This window comes from Pelobates fuscus, chromosome 6, assembly GCF_036172605.1.
Source record: "Pelobates fuscus isolate aPelFus1 chromosome 6, aPelFus1.pri, whole genome shotgun sequence".
Taxonomy (NCBI): Eukaryota; Metazoa; Chordata; class Amphibia; order Anura; family Pelobatidae; genus Pelobates; species Pelobates fuscus.
The window spans coordinates 2627522-2641320 of record NC_086322.1 but is presented as its reverse complement, the minus strand read 5'-3'; the positions used below and the strand labels follow the sequence as shown (position 1 = coordinate 2641320).

Sequence of the window (13799 nt, the reverse complement as noted above, 5' to 3'; positions counted from 1 at the left end):
CAATACCCAACAAGGTCAACGTGGGTGGTAACCTTGTGAGGAAATGTGTATAAAAGAAGCAATAAAGCCTCAGTGCATTCTGTTCCTGTTTGACCCTCAACACGTTGTCTCGTGATTGGAGGGGAACTGCTATTCACACTGGTCCAGGGTGGAAGGGAGACGGCGAGACTACAGTAAAGCTACGGCGGTTGTGGAGTCTGCGGTGGTTGTGGTGTCCGATGCTCATGCTTCTCGGCGCAAGCTAGGAAGCGTCGATCAACAAAAAGGTACTCGGTCGGAGTACAGGTGATCTTGTGCCAACCACAACATGGCAGGCAGGGTGATCGGTCGACACAACATAGAACAGTATCAACCTGCCCGCCATGCTGCGGTTGGCACAGTATCCCCTGCCCGCCATGCTGCGGTTGGCACAGTATCCCCTGCCCGCCATGCTGCGGTTGGCACAGTATCCCCTGCCCGCCATGCTGCGGTTGGCACAGTATCCCCTGCCCGCCATGCTGCGGTTGGCACAGTATCCCCTGCCCGCCATGCTGTGGTTGGCACAGTATCCCCTGCCCGCCATTCTGTGGTTGGCACCAGACCTGGTTGGCACAGTATCCCCCTGCCCGCCATGCTGCGGTTGGCACAGTATCCCCCTGCCCGCCATGCTGCGGTTGGCACAGTATCCCCCTGCCCGCCATGCTGCGGTTGGCACAGTATCCCCTGCCCGCCATGCTGCGGTTGGCACAGTATCCCCTGCCCGCCATGCTGCGGTTGGCACAGTATCCCCTGCCCGCCATGCTGCGGTTGGCACAGTATCCCCTGCCCGCCATGCTGCGGTTGGCACAGTATCCCCTGCCGCCATGCTGCGGTTGGCACAGTATCCCCTGGCCGCCATGCTGCGGTTGGCACAGTATCCCCTGGCCGCCATGCTGCGGTTGGCACAGTATCCCCTGGCCGCCATGCTGCGGTTGGCACAGTATCCCCTGGCCGCCATGCTGCGGTTGGCACAGTATCCCCTGGCCGCCATGCTGCGGTTGGCACAGTATCCCCTGGCCGCCATGCTGCGGTTGGCACAGTATCCCCTGGCCGCCATGCTGCGGTTGGCACAGTATCCCCTGGCCGCCATGCTGCGGTTGGCACAGTATCCCCTGGCCGCCATGCTGCGGTTGGCACAGTATCCCCTGGCCGCCATGCTGCGGTTGGCACAGTATCCCCTGGCCGCCATGCTGCGGTTGGCACAGTATCCCCTGGCCGCCATGCTGCGGTTGGCACAGTATCCCCTGGCCGCCATGCTGCGGTTGGCACAGTATCCCCTGCCCGCCATGCTGCGGTTGGCACAGTATCCCCTGCCCGCCATGCTGCGGTTGGCACAGTATCCCCTGCCCGCCATGCTGCGGTTGGCACAGTATCCCCTGCCCGCCATGCTGCGGTTGGCACAGTATCCCCTGCCCGCCATGCTGCGGTTGGCACAGTATCCCCTGGCCGCCATGCTGCGGTTGGCACAGTATCCCCTGGCCGCCATGCTGCGGTTGGCACAGTATCCCCTGGCCGCCATGCTGCGGTTGGCACAGTATCCCCTGCCCGCCATGCTGCGGTTGGCACAGTATCCCCTGCCCGCCATGCTGCGGTTGGCACAGTATCCCCTGCCCGCCATGCTGCGGTTGGCACAGTATCCCCTGCCCGCCATGCTGCGGTTGGCACAGTATCCCCTGCCCGCCATGCTGCGGTTGGCACAGTATCCCCTGCCCGCCATGCTGCGGTTGGCACAGTATCCCCTGCCCGCCATGCTGCGGTTGGCACAGTATCCCCTGCCCGCCATGCTGCGGTTGGCACAGTATCCCCTGCCCGCCATGCTGCGGTTGGCACAGTATCCCCTGCCCGCCATGCTGCGGTTGGCACAGTATCCCCTGCCGCCATGCTGCGGTTGGCACAGTATCCCCTGCCCGCCATGCTGCGGTTGGCACAGTATCCCCTGCCCGCCATGCTGCGGTTGGCACAGTATCCCTGCCCGCCATGCTGCGGTTGGCACAGTATCCCCTGCCCGCCATGCTGCGGTTGGCACAGTATCCCCTGCCCGCCATGCTGCGGTTGGCACAGTATCCCCTGCCCGCCATGCTGCGGTTGGCACAGTATCCCCTGCCCGCCATGCTGCGGTTGGCACAGTATCCCCTGCCCGCCATGCTGCGGTTGGCACAGTATCCCCTGCCCGCCATGCTGCGGTTGGCACAGTATCCCCTGCCCGCCATGCTGCGGTTGGCACAGTATCCCCTGCCCGCCATGCTGCGGTTGGCACAGTATCCCCTGCCCGCCATGCTGCGGTTGGCACAGTATCCCCTGCCCGCCATGCTGCGGTTGGCACAGTATCCCCTGCCCGCCATGCTGCGGTTGGCACAGTATCCCCTGCCCGCCATGCTGCGGTTGGCACAGTATCCCCTGGCCGCCATGCTGCGGTTGGCACAGTATCCCCTGCCCGCCAAGCTGCGGTTGGCACAGTATCCCCTGCCCGCCATGCTGCGGTTGGCACAGTATCCCCTGCCCGCCATGCTGCGGTTGGCACAGTATCCCCTGGCCGCCATGCTGCGGTTGGCACAGTATCCCCTGGCCGCCATGCTGCGGTTGGCACAGTATCCCCTGGCCGCCATGCTGCGGTTGGCACAGTATCCCCTGCCCGCCATGCTGCGGTTGGCACAGTATCCCCTGGCCGCCATGCTGCGGTTGGCACAGTATCCCCTGGACGCCATGCTGCGGTTGGCACAGTATCCCCTGCCCGCCATGCTGCGGTTGGCACAGTATCCCCTGGCCCGCCATGCTGCGGTTGGCACAGTATCCCCTGCCCGCCATGCTGCGGTTGGCACAGTATCCCCTGGCCGCCATGCTGCGGTTGGCACAGTATCCCCTGGCCGCCATGCTGCGGTTGGCACAGTATCCCCTGGCCGCCATGCTGCGGTTGGCACAGTATCCCCTGCCCGCCATGCTGCGGTTGGCACAGTATCCCCTGGACGCCATGCTGCGGTTGGCACAGTATCCCCTGCCCGCCATGCTGCGGTTGGCACAGTATCCCCTGCCCGCCATGCTGCGGTTGGCACAGTATCCCCTGCCCGCCATGCTGCGGTTGGCACAGTATCCCCTGCCCGCCATGCTGCGGTTGGCACAGTATCCCCTGCCCGCCATGCTGCGGTTGGCACAGTATCCCCTGGCCGCCATGCTGCGGTTGGCACAGTATCCCCTGGCCGCCATGCTGCGGTTGGCACAGTATCCCCTGGCCGCCATGCTGCGGTTGGCACAGTATCCCCTGGCCGCCATGCTGCGGTTGGCACAGTATCCCCTGGCCGCCATGCTGCGGTTGGCACAGTATCCCCTGCCCGCCATGCTGCGGTTGGCACAGTATCCCCTGCCCGCCATGCTGCGGTTGGCACAGTATCCCCTGGACGCCATGCTGCGGTTGGCACAGTATCCCCTGGACGCCATGCTGCGGTTGGCACAGTATCCCCTGCCCGCCATGCTGCGGTTGGCACAGTATCCCCTGCCCGCCATGCTGCGGTTGGCACAGTATCCCCTGCCCGCCATGCTGCGGTTGGCACAGTATCCCCTGACGCCATGCTGCGGTTGGCACAGTATCCCCTGGCCGCCATGCTGCGGTTGGCACAGTATCCCCTGCCCGCCATGCTGCGGTTGGCACAGTATCCCCTGCCCGCCATGCTGCGGTTGGCACAGTATCCCCTGCCCGCCATGCTGCGGTTGGCACAGTATCCCCTGCCCGCCATGCTGCGGTTGGCACAGTATCCCCCTGCCCGCCATGTTGCGGTTGGCACAGTATCCCCTGCCCGCCATGCTGCGGTTGGCACAGTATCCCCTGCCCGCCATGCTGCGGTTGGCACAGTATCCCCTGCCCGCCATGCTGCGGTTGGCACAGTATCCCCTGCCCGCCATGCTGCGGTTGGCACAGTATCCCCTGGACGCCATGCTGCGGTTGGCACAGTATCCCCTGGCCGCCATGCTGCGGTTGGCACAGTATCCCCTGGCCGCCATGCTGCGGTTGGCACAGTATCCCCTGCCCGCCATGCTGCGGTTGGCACAGTATCCCCTGGCCGCCATGCTGCGGTTGGCACAGTATCCCCTGGCCGCCATGCTGCGGTTGGCACAGTATCCCCTGCCCGCCATGTTGCGGTTGGCACAGTATCCCCTGGCCGCCATGCTGCGGTTGGCACAGTATCCCCTGCCCGCCATGCTGCGGTTGGCACAGTATCCCCTGCCCGCCATGTTGCGGTTGGCACAGTATCCCCTGCCCGCCATGCTGCGGTTGGCACAGTATCCCCTGCCCGCCATGCTGCGGTTGGCACAGTATCCCCTGCCCGCCATGCTGCGGTTGGCACAGTATCCCCTGCCCGCCATGTTGCGGTTGGCACAGTATCCCCTGCCCGCCATGCTGCGGTTGGCACAGTATCCCCTGCCCGCCATGCTGCGGTTGGCACAGTATCCCCTGGACGCCATGCTGCGGTTGGCACAGTATCCCCTGGACGCCATGCTGCGGTTGGCACAGTATCCCCTGGCCGCCATGCTGCGGTTGGCACAGTATCCCCTGCCCGCCATGCTGCGGTTGGCACAGTATCCCCTGGACGCCATGCTGCGGTTGGCACAGTATCCCCTGGACGCCATGCTGCGGTTGGCACAGTATCCCCTGCCCGCCATGCTGCGGTTGGCACAGTATCCCCTGCCCGCCATGCTGCGGTTGGCACAGTATCCCCTGCCCGCCATGCTGCGGTTGGCACAGTATCCCCTGCCCGCCATGCTGCGGTTGGCACAGTATCCCCTGGACGCCATGCTGCGGTTGGCACAGTATCCCCTGGCCGCCATGCTGCGGTTGGCACAGTATCCCCTGCCCGCCATGCTGCGGTTGGCACAGTATCCCCTGCCCGCCATGCTGCGGTTGGCACAGTATCCCCTGCCCGCCATGCTGCGGTTGGCACAGTATCCCCTGCCCGCCATGCTGCGGTTGGCACAGTATCCCCTGCCCGCCATGTTGCGGTTGGCACAGTATCCCCTGCCCGCCATGCTGCGGTTGGCACAGTATCCCCTGCCCGCCATGCTGCGGTTGGCACAGTATCCCCTGCCCGCCATGCTGCGGTTGGCACAGTATCCCCTGCCCGCCATGCTGCGGTTGGCACAGTATCCCCTGCACGCCATGCTGCGGTTGGCACAGTATCCCCTGGCCGCCATGCTGCGGTTGGCACAGTATCCCCTGCCCGCCATGCTGCGGTTGGCACAGTATCCCCTGGCCGCCATGCTGCGGTTGGCACAGTATCCCCTGCCCGCCATGCTGCGGTTGGCACAGTATCCCCTGCCCGCCATGTTGCGGTTGGCACAGTATCCCCTGGCCGCCATGCTGCGGTTGGCACAGTATCCCCTGCCCGCCATGCTGCGGTTGGCACAGTATCCCCTGCCCGCCATGTTGCGGTTGGCACAGTATCCCCTGCCCGCCATGCTGCGGTTGGCACAGTATCCCCTGCCCGCCATGCTGCGGTTGGCACAGTATCCCCTGCCCGCCATGCTGCGGTTGGCACAGTATCCCCTGCCCGCCATGTTGCGGTTGGCACAGTATCCCCTGCCCGCCATGCTGCGGTTGGCACAGTATCCCCTGCCCGCCATGCTGCGGTTGGCACAGTATCCCCTGGACGCCATGCTGCGGTTGGCACAGTATCCCCTGGACGCCATGCTGCGGTTGGCACAGTATCCCATGGCCGCCATGCTGCGGTTGGCACAGTATCCCCTGCCCGCCATGCTGCGGTTGGCACAGTATCCCCTGCCCGCCATGCTGCGGTTGGCACAGTATCCCCTGGACGCCATGCTGCGGTTGGCACAGTATCCCCTGGCCGCCATGCTGCGGTTGGCACAGTATCCCCTGCCCGCCCTGCTGCGGTTGGCACAGTATCCCCTGCCCGCCATGTTGCGGTTGGCACAGTATCCCCTGCCCGCCATGCTGCGGTTGGCACAGTATCCCCTGCCCGCCATGTTGCGGTTGGCACAGTATCCCCTGCCCGCCATGCTGCGGTTGGCACAGTATCCCCTGCCCGCCATGCTGCGGTTGGCACAGTATCCCCTGCCCGCCATGTTGCGGTTGGCACAGTATCCCCTGCCCGCCATGCTGCGGTTGGCACAGTATCCCCTGGCCGCCATGCTGCGGTTGGCACAGTATCCCCTGGCCGCCATGCTGCGGTTGGCACAGTATCCCCTGCCCGCCATGCTGCGGTTGGCACAGTATCCCCTGCCCGCCATGCTGCGGTTGGCACAGTATCCCCTGCCCGCCATGCTGCGGTTGGCACAGTATCCCCTGCCCGCCATGCTGCGGTTGGCACAGTATCCCCTGGCCGCCATGCTGCGGTTGGCACAGTATCCCCTGCCCGCCATGCTGCGGTTGGCACAGTATCCCCTGCCCGCCATGCTGCGGTTGGCACAGTATCCCCTGCCCGCCATGCTGCGGTTGGCACAGTATCCCCTGCCCGCCATGCTGCGGTTGGCACAGTATCCCCTGCCCGCCATGCTGCGGTTGGCACAGTATCCCCTGGCCGCCATGCTGCGGTTGGCACAGTATCCCCTGGCCGCCATGCTGCGGTTGGCACAGTATCCCCTGCCCGCCATGCTGCGGTTGGCACAGTATCCCCTGGCCGCCATGCTGCGGTTGGCACAGTATCCCCTGGCCGCCATGCTGCGGTTGGCACAGTATCCCCTGCCCGCCATGCTGCGGTTGGCACAGTATCCCCTGCCCGCCATGCTGCGGTTGGCACAGTATCCCCTGGCCGCCATGCTGCGGTTGGCACAGTATCCCCTGCCCGCCATGCTGCGGTTGGCACAGTATCCCCTGCCCGCCATGCTGCGGTTGGCACAGTATCCCCTGCCCGCCATGCTGCGGTTGGCACAGTATCCCCTGCCCGCCATGCTGCGGTTGGCACAGTATCCCCTGCCCGCCATGCTGCGGTTGGCACAGTATCCCCTGCCCGCCATGCTGCGGTTGGCACAGTATCCCCTGCCCGCCATGCTGCGGTTGGCACAGTATCCCCTGGCCGCCATGCTGCGGTTGGCACAGTATCCCCTGCCCGCCATGCTGCGGTTGGCACAGTATCCCCTGGCCGCCATGCTGCGGTTGGCACAGTATCCCCTGCCCGCCATGTTGCGGTTGGCACAGTATCCCCTGCCCGCCATGCTGCGGTTGGCACAGTATCCCCTGCCCGCCATGCTGCGGTTGGCACAGTATCCCCTGCCCGCCATGCTGCGGTTGGCACAGTATCCCCTGCCCGCCATGCTGCGGTTGGCACAGTATCCCCTGGCCGCCATGCTGCGGTTGGCACAGTATCCCCTGCCCGCCATGCTGCGGTTGGCACAGTATCCCCTGCCCGCCATGCTGCGGTTGGCACAGTATCCCCTGCCCGCCATGCTGCGGTTGGCACAGTATCCCCTGCCCGCCATGCTGCGGTTGGCACAGTATCCCCTGCCCGCCATGCTGCGGTTGGCACAGTATCCCCTGCCCGCCATGCTGCGGTTGGCACAGTATCCCCTGCCCGCCATGCTGCGGTTGGCACAGTATCCCCTGCCCGCCATGCTGCGGTTGGCACAGTATCCCCTGGCCGCCATGCTGCGGTTGGCACAGTATCCCCTGCCCGCCATGCTGCGGTTGGCACAGTATCCCCTGGCCGCCATGCTGCGGTTGGCACAGTATCCCCTGCCCGCCATGTTGCGGTTGGCACAGTATCCCCTGCCCGCCATGCTGCGGTTGGCACAGTATCCCCTGCCCGCCATGCTGCGGTTGGCACAGTATCCCCTGGCCGCCATGCTGCGGTTGGCACAGTATCCCCTGCCCGCCATGCTGCGGTTGGCACAGTATCCCCTGGCCGCCATGCTGCGGTTGGCACAGTATCCCCTGCCCGCCATGCTGCGGTTGGCACAGTATCCCCTGGCCGCCATGCTGCGGTTGGCACAGTATCCCCTGCCCGCCATGCTGCGGTTGGCACAGTATCCCCTGCCCGCCATGTTGCGGTTGGCACAGTATCCCCTGCCCGCCATGTTGCGGTTGGCACAGTATCCCCTGCCCGCCATGCTGCGGTTGGCACAGTATCCCCTGCCCGCCATGCTGCGGTTGGCACAGTATCCCCTGCCCGCCATGCTGCGGTTGGCACAGTATCCCCTGCCCGCCATGCTGCGGTTGGCACAGTATCCCCTGCCCGCCATGCTGCGGTTGGCACAGTATCCCCTGCCCGCCATGCTGCGGTTGGCACAGTATCCCCTGGACGCCATGCTGCGGTTGGCACAGTATCCCCTGGCCGCCATGCTGCGGTTGGCACAGTATCCCCTGCCCGCCATGCTGCGGTTGGCACAGTATCCCCTGGCCGCCATGCTGCGGTTGGCACAGTATCCCCTGGCCGCCATGCTGCGGTTGGCACAGTATCCCCTGCCCGCCATGTTGCGGTTGGCACAGTATCCCCTGGCCGCCATGCTGCGGTTGGCACAGTATCCCCTGCCCGCCATGCTGCGGTTGGCACAGTATCCCCTGCCCGCCATGTTGCGGTTGGCACAGTATCCCCTGCCCGCCATGCTGCGGTTGGCACAGTATCCCCTGCCCGCCATGCTGCGGTTGGCACAGTATCCCCTGCCCGCCATGCTGCGGTTGGCACAGTATCCCCTGCCCGCCATGTTGCGGTTGGCACAGTATCCCCTGCCCGCCATGCTGCGGTTGGCACAGTATCCCCTGCCCGCCATGCTGCGGTTGGCACAGTATCCCCTGGACGCCATGCTGCGGTTGGCACAGTATCCCCTGGACGCCATGCTGCGGTTGGCACAGTATCCCCTGGCCGCCATGCTGCGGTTGGCACAGTATCCCCTGCCCGCCATGCTGCGGTTGGCACAGTATCCCCTGCCCGCCATGCTGCGGTTGGCACAGTATCCCCTGGACGCCATGCTGCGGTTGGCACAGTATCCCCTGGCCGCCATGCTGCGGTTGGCACAGTATCCCCTGCCCGCCCTGCTGCGGTTGGCACAGTATCCCCTGCCCGCCATGTTGCGGTTGGCACAGTATCCCCTGCCCGCCATGCTGCGGTTGGCACAGTATCCCCTGCCCGCCATGCTGCGGTTGGCACAGTATCCCCTGCCCGCCATGCTGCGGTTGGCACAGTATCCCCTGCCCGCCATGCTGCGGTTGGCACAGTATCCCCTGCCCGCCATGCTGCGGTTGGCACAGTATCCCCTGCCCGCCATGTTGCGGTTGGCACAGTATCCCCTGCCCGCCATGCTGCGGTTGGCACAGTATCCCCTGGCCGCCATGCTGCGGTTGGCACAGTATCCCCTGCCCGCCATGCTGCGGTTGGCACAGTATCCCCTGCCCGCCATGCTGCGGTTGGCACAGTATCCCCTGGCCGCCATGCTGCGGTTGGCACAGTATCCCCTGCCCGCCATGCTGCGGTTGGCACAGTATCCCCTGCCCGCCATGCTGCGGTTGGCACAGTATCCCCTGGCCGCCATGCTGCGGTTGGCACAGTATCCCCTGCCCGCCATGCTGCGGTTGGCACAGTATCCCCTGGCCGCCATGCTGCGGTTGGCACAGTATCCCCTGCCCGCCATGCTGCGGTTGGCACAGTATCCCCTGCCCGCCATGCTGCGGTTGGCACAGTATCCCCTGCCCGCCATGCTGCGGTTGGCACAGTATCCCCTGCCCGCCATGTTGCGGTTGGCACAGTATCCCCTGCCCGCCATGCTGCGGTTGGCACAGTATCCCCTGGCCGCCATGCTGCGGTTGGCACAGTATCCCCTGCCCGCCATGCTGCGGTTGGCACAGTATCCCCTGGCCGCCATGCTGCGGTTGGCACAGTATCCCCTGCCCGCCATGCTGCGGTTGGCACAGTATCCCCTGCCCGCCATGCTGCGGTTGGCACAGTATCCCCTGCCTGCCATGCTGCGGTTGGCACAGTATCCCCTGCCCGCCATGCTGCGGTTGGCACAGTATCCCCTGCCCGCCATGCTGCGGTTGGCACAGTATCCCCTGCCCGCCATGCTGCGGTTGGCACAGTATCCCCTGCCCGCCATGCTGCGGTTGGCACAGTATCCCCTGCCCGCCATGCTGCGGTTGGCACAGTATCCCCTGCCCGCCATGCTGCGGTTGGCACAGTATCCCCTGCCCGCCATGCTGCGGTTGGCACAGTATCCCCTGGCCGCCATGCTGCGGTTGGCACAGTATCCCCTGGCCGCCATGCTGCGGTTGGCACAGTATCCCCTGCCCGCCATGCTGCGGTTGGCACAGTATCCCCTGGCCGCCATGCTGCGGTTGGCACAGTATCCCCTGCCCGCCATGTTGCGGTTGGCACAGTATCCCCTGCCCGCCATGCTGCGGTTGGCACAGTATCCCCTGCCCGCCATGCTGCGGTTGGCACAGTATCCCCTGCCCGCCATGCTGCGGTTGGCACAGTATCCCCTGCCCGCCATGCTGCGGTTGGCACAGTATCCCCTGGCCGCCATGCTGCGGTTGGCACAGTATCCCCTGCCCGCCATGCTGCGGTTGGCACAGTATCCCCTGCCCGCCATGCTGCGGTTGGCACAGTATCCCCTGCCCGCCATGCTGCGGTTGGCACAGTATCCCCTGCCCGCCATGCTGCGGTTGGCACAGTATCCCCTGCCCGCCATGCTGCGGTTGGCACAGTATCCCCTGCCCGCCATGCTGCGGTTGGCACAGTATCCCCTGCCCGCCATGCTGCGGTTGGCACAGTATCCCCTGCCCGCCATGCTGCGGTTGGCACAGTATCCCCTGGCCGCCATGCTGCGGTTGGCACAGTATCCCCTGCCCGCCATGCTGCGGTTGGCACAGTATCCCCTGGCCGCCATGCTGCGGTTGGCACAGTATCCCCTGCCCGCCATGTTGCGGTTGGCACAGTATCCCCTGCCCGCCATGCTGCGGTTGGCACAGTATCCCCTGCCCGCCATGCTGCGGTTGGCACAGTATCCCCTGCCCGCCATGCTGCGGTTGGCACAGTATCCCCTGCCCGCCATGCTGCGGTTGGCACAGTATCCCCTGGCCGCCATGCTGCGGTTGGCACAGTATCCCCTGCCCGCCATGCTGCGGTTGGCACAGTATCCCCTGGCCGCCATGCTGCGGTTGGCACAGTATCCCCTGCCCGCCATGTTGCGGTTGGCACAGTATCCCCTGCCCGCCATGCTGCGGTTGGCACAGTATCCCCTGCCCGCCATGCTGCGGTTGGCACAGTATCCCCTGCCCGCCATGCTGCGGTTGGCACAGTATCCCCTGGCCGCCATGCTGCGGTTGGCACAGTATCCCCTGCCCGCCATGCTGCGGTTGGCACAGTATCCCCTGCCCGCCATGCTGCGGTTGGCACAGTATCCCCTGCCCGCCATGCTGCGGTTGGCACAGTATCCCCTGCCCGCCATGCTGCGGTTGGCACAGTATCCCCTGCCCGCCATGCTGCGGTTGGCACAGTATCCCCTGGCCGCCATGCTGCGGTTGGCACAGTATCCCCTGCCCGCCATGCTGCGGTTGGCACAGTATCCCCTGGCCGCCATGCTGCGGTTGGCACAGTATCCCCTGCCCGCCATGTTGCGGTTGGCACAGTATCCCCTGGCCGCCATGTTGCGGTTGGCAGTCCCTCCATCTTGGCTCTCCCAGCCGGAGCCCCGGTAACACTGAGCCCTCTGTTGGCCCCGCCCCCCGGTGGCCCCGCCCCTCTCACCTCATTCCGCAGGGGGTCCATCTTATACACAGACTGCAGCTGGTTCCGCAGCCGCATCGCGATCACCATCGGACCCTGGGACGCCATTTTGTTCAGGATATCAGCTGACTTCCGGAAAGGGCGGGGCTAATCGTCACAGCATGTTACCATGGAGACGCGAGCTCAGAAATAGTGTCTCTGGTGCTTAGCTCTCCGCCAGGACTCCGACAAAATGGCGGCGGCCGGAAATAAAAACCTTAACTAGAGCTCCATGCAGAAATCCCTCCCTGAATGCTACATACACTCTGTGGGTATGCAGCAGTAATACGCTACACTGTCATTAAATCACATTATTATTACTAATTATTAAATCACAGTATTATTACTAATTATTAAATCACAGTATTATAACTAATTAATAAATCACAGTATTATAACTAATTATTAAATCACAGTATTATAACTAATTAATAAATCACAGTATTATAACTAATTATTAAATCACAGTATTATTACTAATTATTAAATCACAGTATTATTACTAATTATTAAATCACAGTATTATAACTAATTATTAAATCACAGTATTATTACTAATTAATAAATCACAGTATTATTACTAATTAATAAATCACAGTATTATAACTAATTATTAAATCACAGTATTATTACTAATTATTAAATCACAGTATTATTACTAATTAATAAATCACAGTATTATAACTAATTATTAAATCACAGGATTATTACTAATTATTAAATCACAGTATTATTACTAATTATTAAATCACAGGATTATTACTAATTATTAAATCACAGTATTATTACTAATTATTAACTCACAGTATTATTACTAATTATTAAATCACAGTATTATTACTAATTAATAAATCACAGTATTATAACTAATTATTAAATCACAGTATTATTACTAATTATTAAATCACAGTATTATTACTAATTATTAAATCACAGGATTATTACTAATTATTAAATCACAGTATTATTACTAATTATTAACTCACAGTATTATTACTAATTATTAAATCACAGTATTATTACTAATTATTAAATCACAGTATTATTACTAATTATTAAATCACAGTATTATAACTAATTAATAAATCACAGTATTATAACTAATTATTAAATCACAGTATTATTACTAATTATTAAATCACAGTATTATTACTAATTATTAAATCACAGTATTATTACTAATTAATAAATCACAGTATTATAACTAATTATTAAATCACAGTATTATTACTAATTATTAAATCACAGTATTATTACTAATTAATAAATCACAGTATTATAACTAATTATTAAATCACAGTATTATTACTAATTATTAAATCACAGGATTATTACTAATTATTAAATCACAGTATTATTACTAATTATTAAATCACAGTATTATTACTAATTATTAAATCACAGTATTATTACTAATTATTAAATCACAGGATTATTACTAATTATTAAATCACAGTATTATTACTAATTATTAACTCACAGTATTATTACTAATTATTAAATCACAGTATTATTACTAATTAATAAATCACAGTATTATAACTAATTATTAAATCACAGTATTATTACTAATTATTAAATCACAGTATTATTACTAATTAATAAATCACAGTATTATAACTAATTATTAAATCACAGTATTATTACTAATTATTAAATCACATTATTATTACTAATTATTAAATCACAGTATTATCACTAATTATTAAATCACATTATTATTACTAATTATTAAATCACAGTATTATTACTAATTAATAAATCACAGTATTATAACTAATTATTAAATCACAGTATTATTACTAATTATTAAATCACATTATTATTACTAATTATTAAATCACAGTATTATTACTAATTAATAAATCACAGTATTATAACTAATTATTAAATCACAGTATTATTACTAATTATTAAATCACAGTATTATAACTAATTATTAAATCACAGTATTATTACCAATTATCAAATCACAGTATTATTACTAATTAATAAATCACAGTATTATTACTAATTATTAAATCACAGTATTATAACTAATTATTAAATCACAGTATTATTACCAATTATCAAATCACA

The 13799-nt window shown here is 59.1% G+C and overlaps 1 protein-coding gene across 1 annotated transcript in view; it reads right to left on the bottom strand.

The window, feature by feature from the left end:
• The window catches only part of PCGF1 (polycomb group ring finger 1), a 23365-nt gene extending 11545 nt beyond the window's left edge, over nt 1-11820 (bottom strand). Inside the window, exon 1 of the mRNA XM_063459756.1 lies at nt 11703-11820. Coding sequence (XP_063315826.1) covers nt 11703-11789 — 87 coding nt within the window. The 5' untranslated portion in view covers nt 11790-11820. The remainder of the gene's footprint in view (nt 1-11702) is intronic.
• Nucleotides 11821-13799: the final 1979 nt, after the last annotated feature.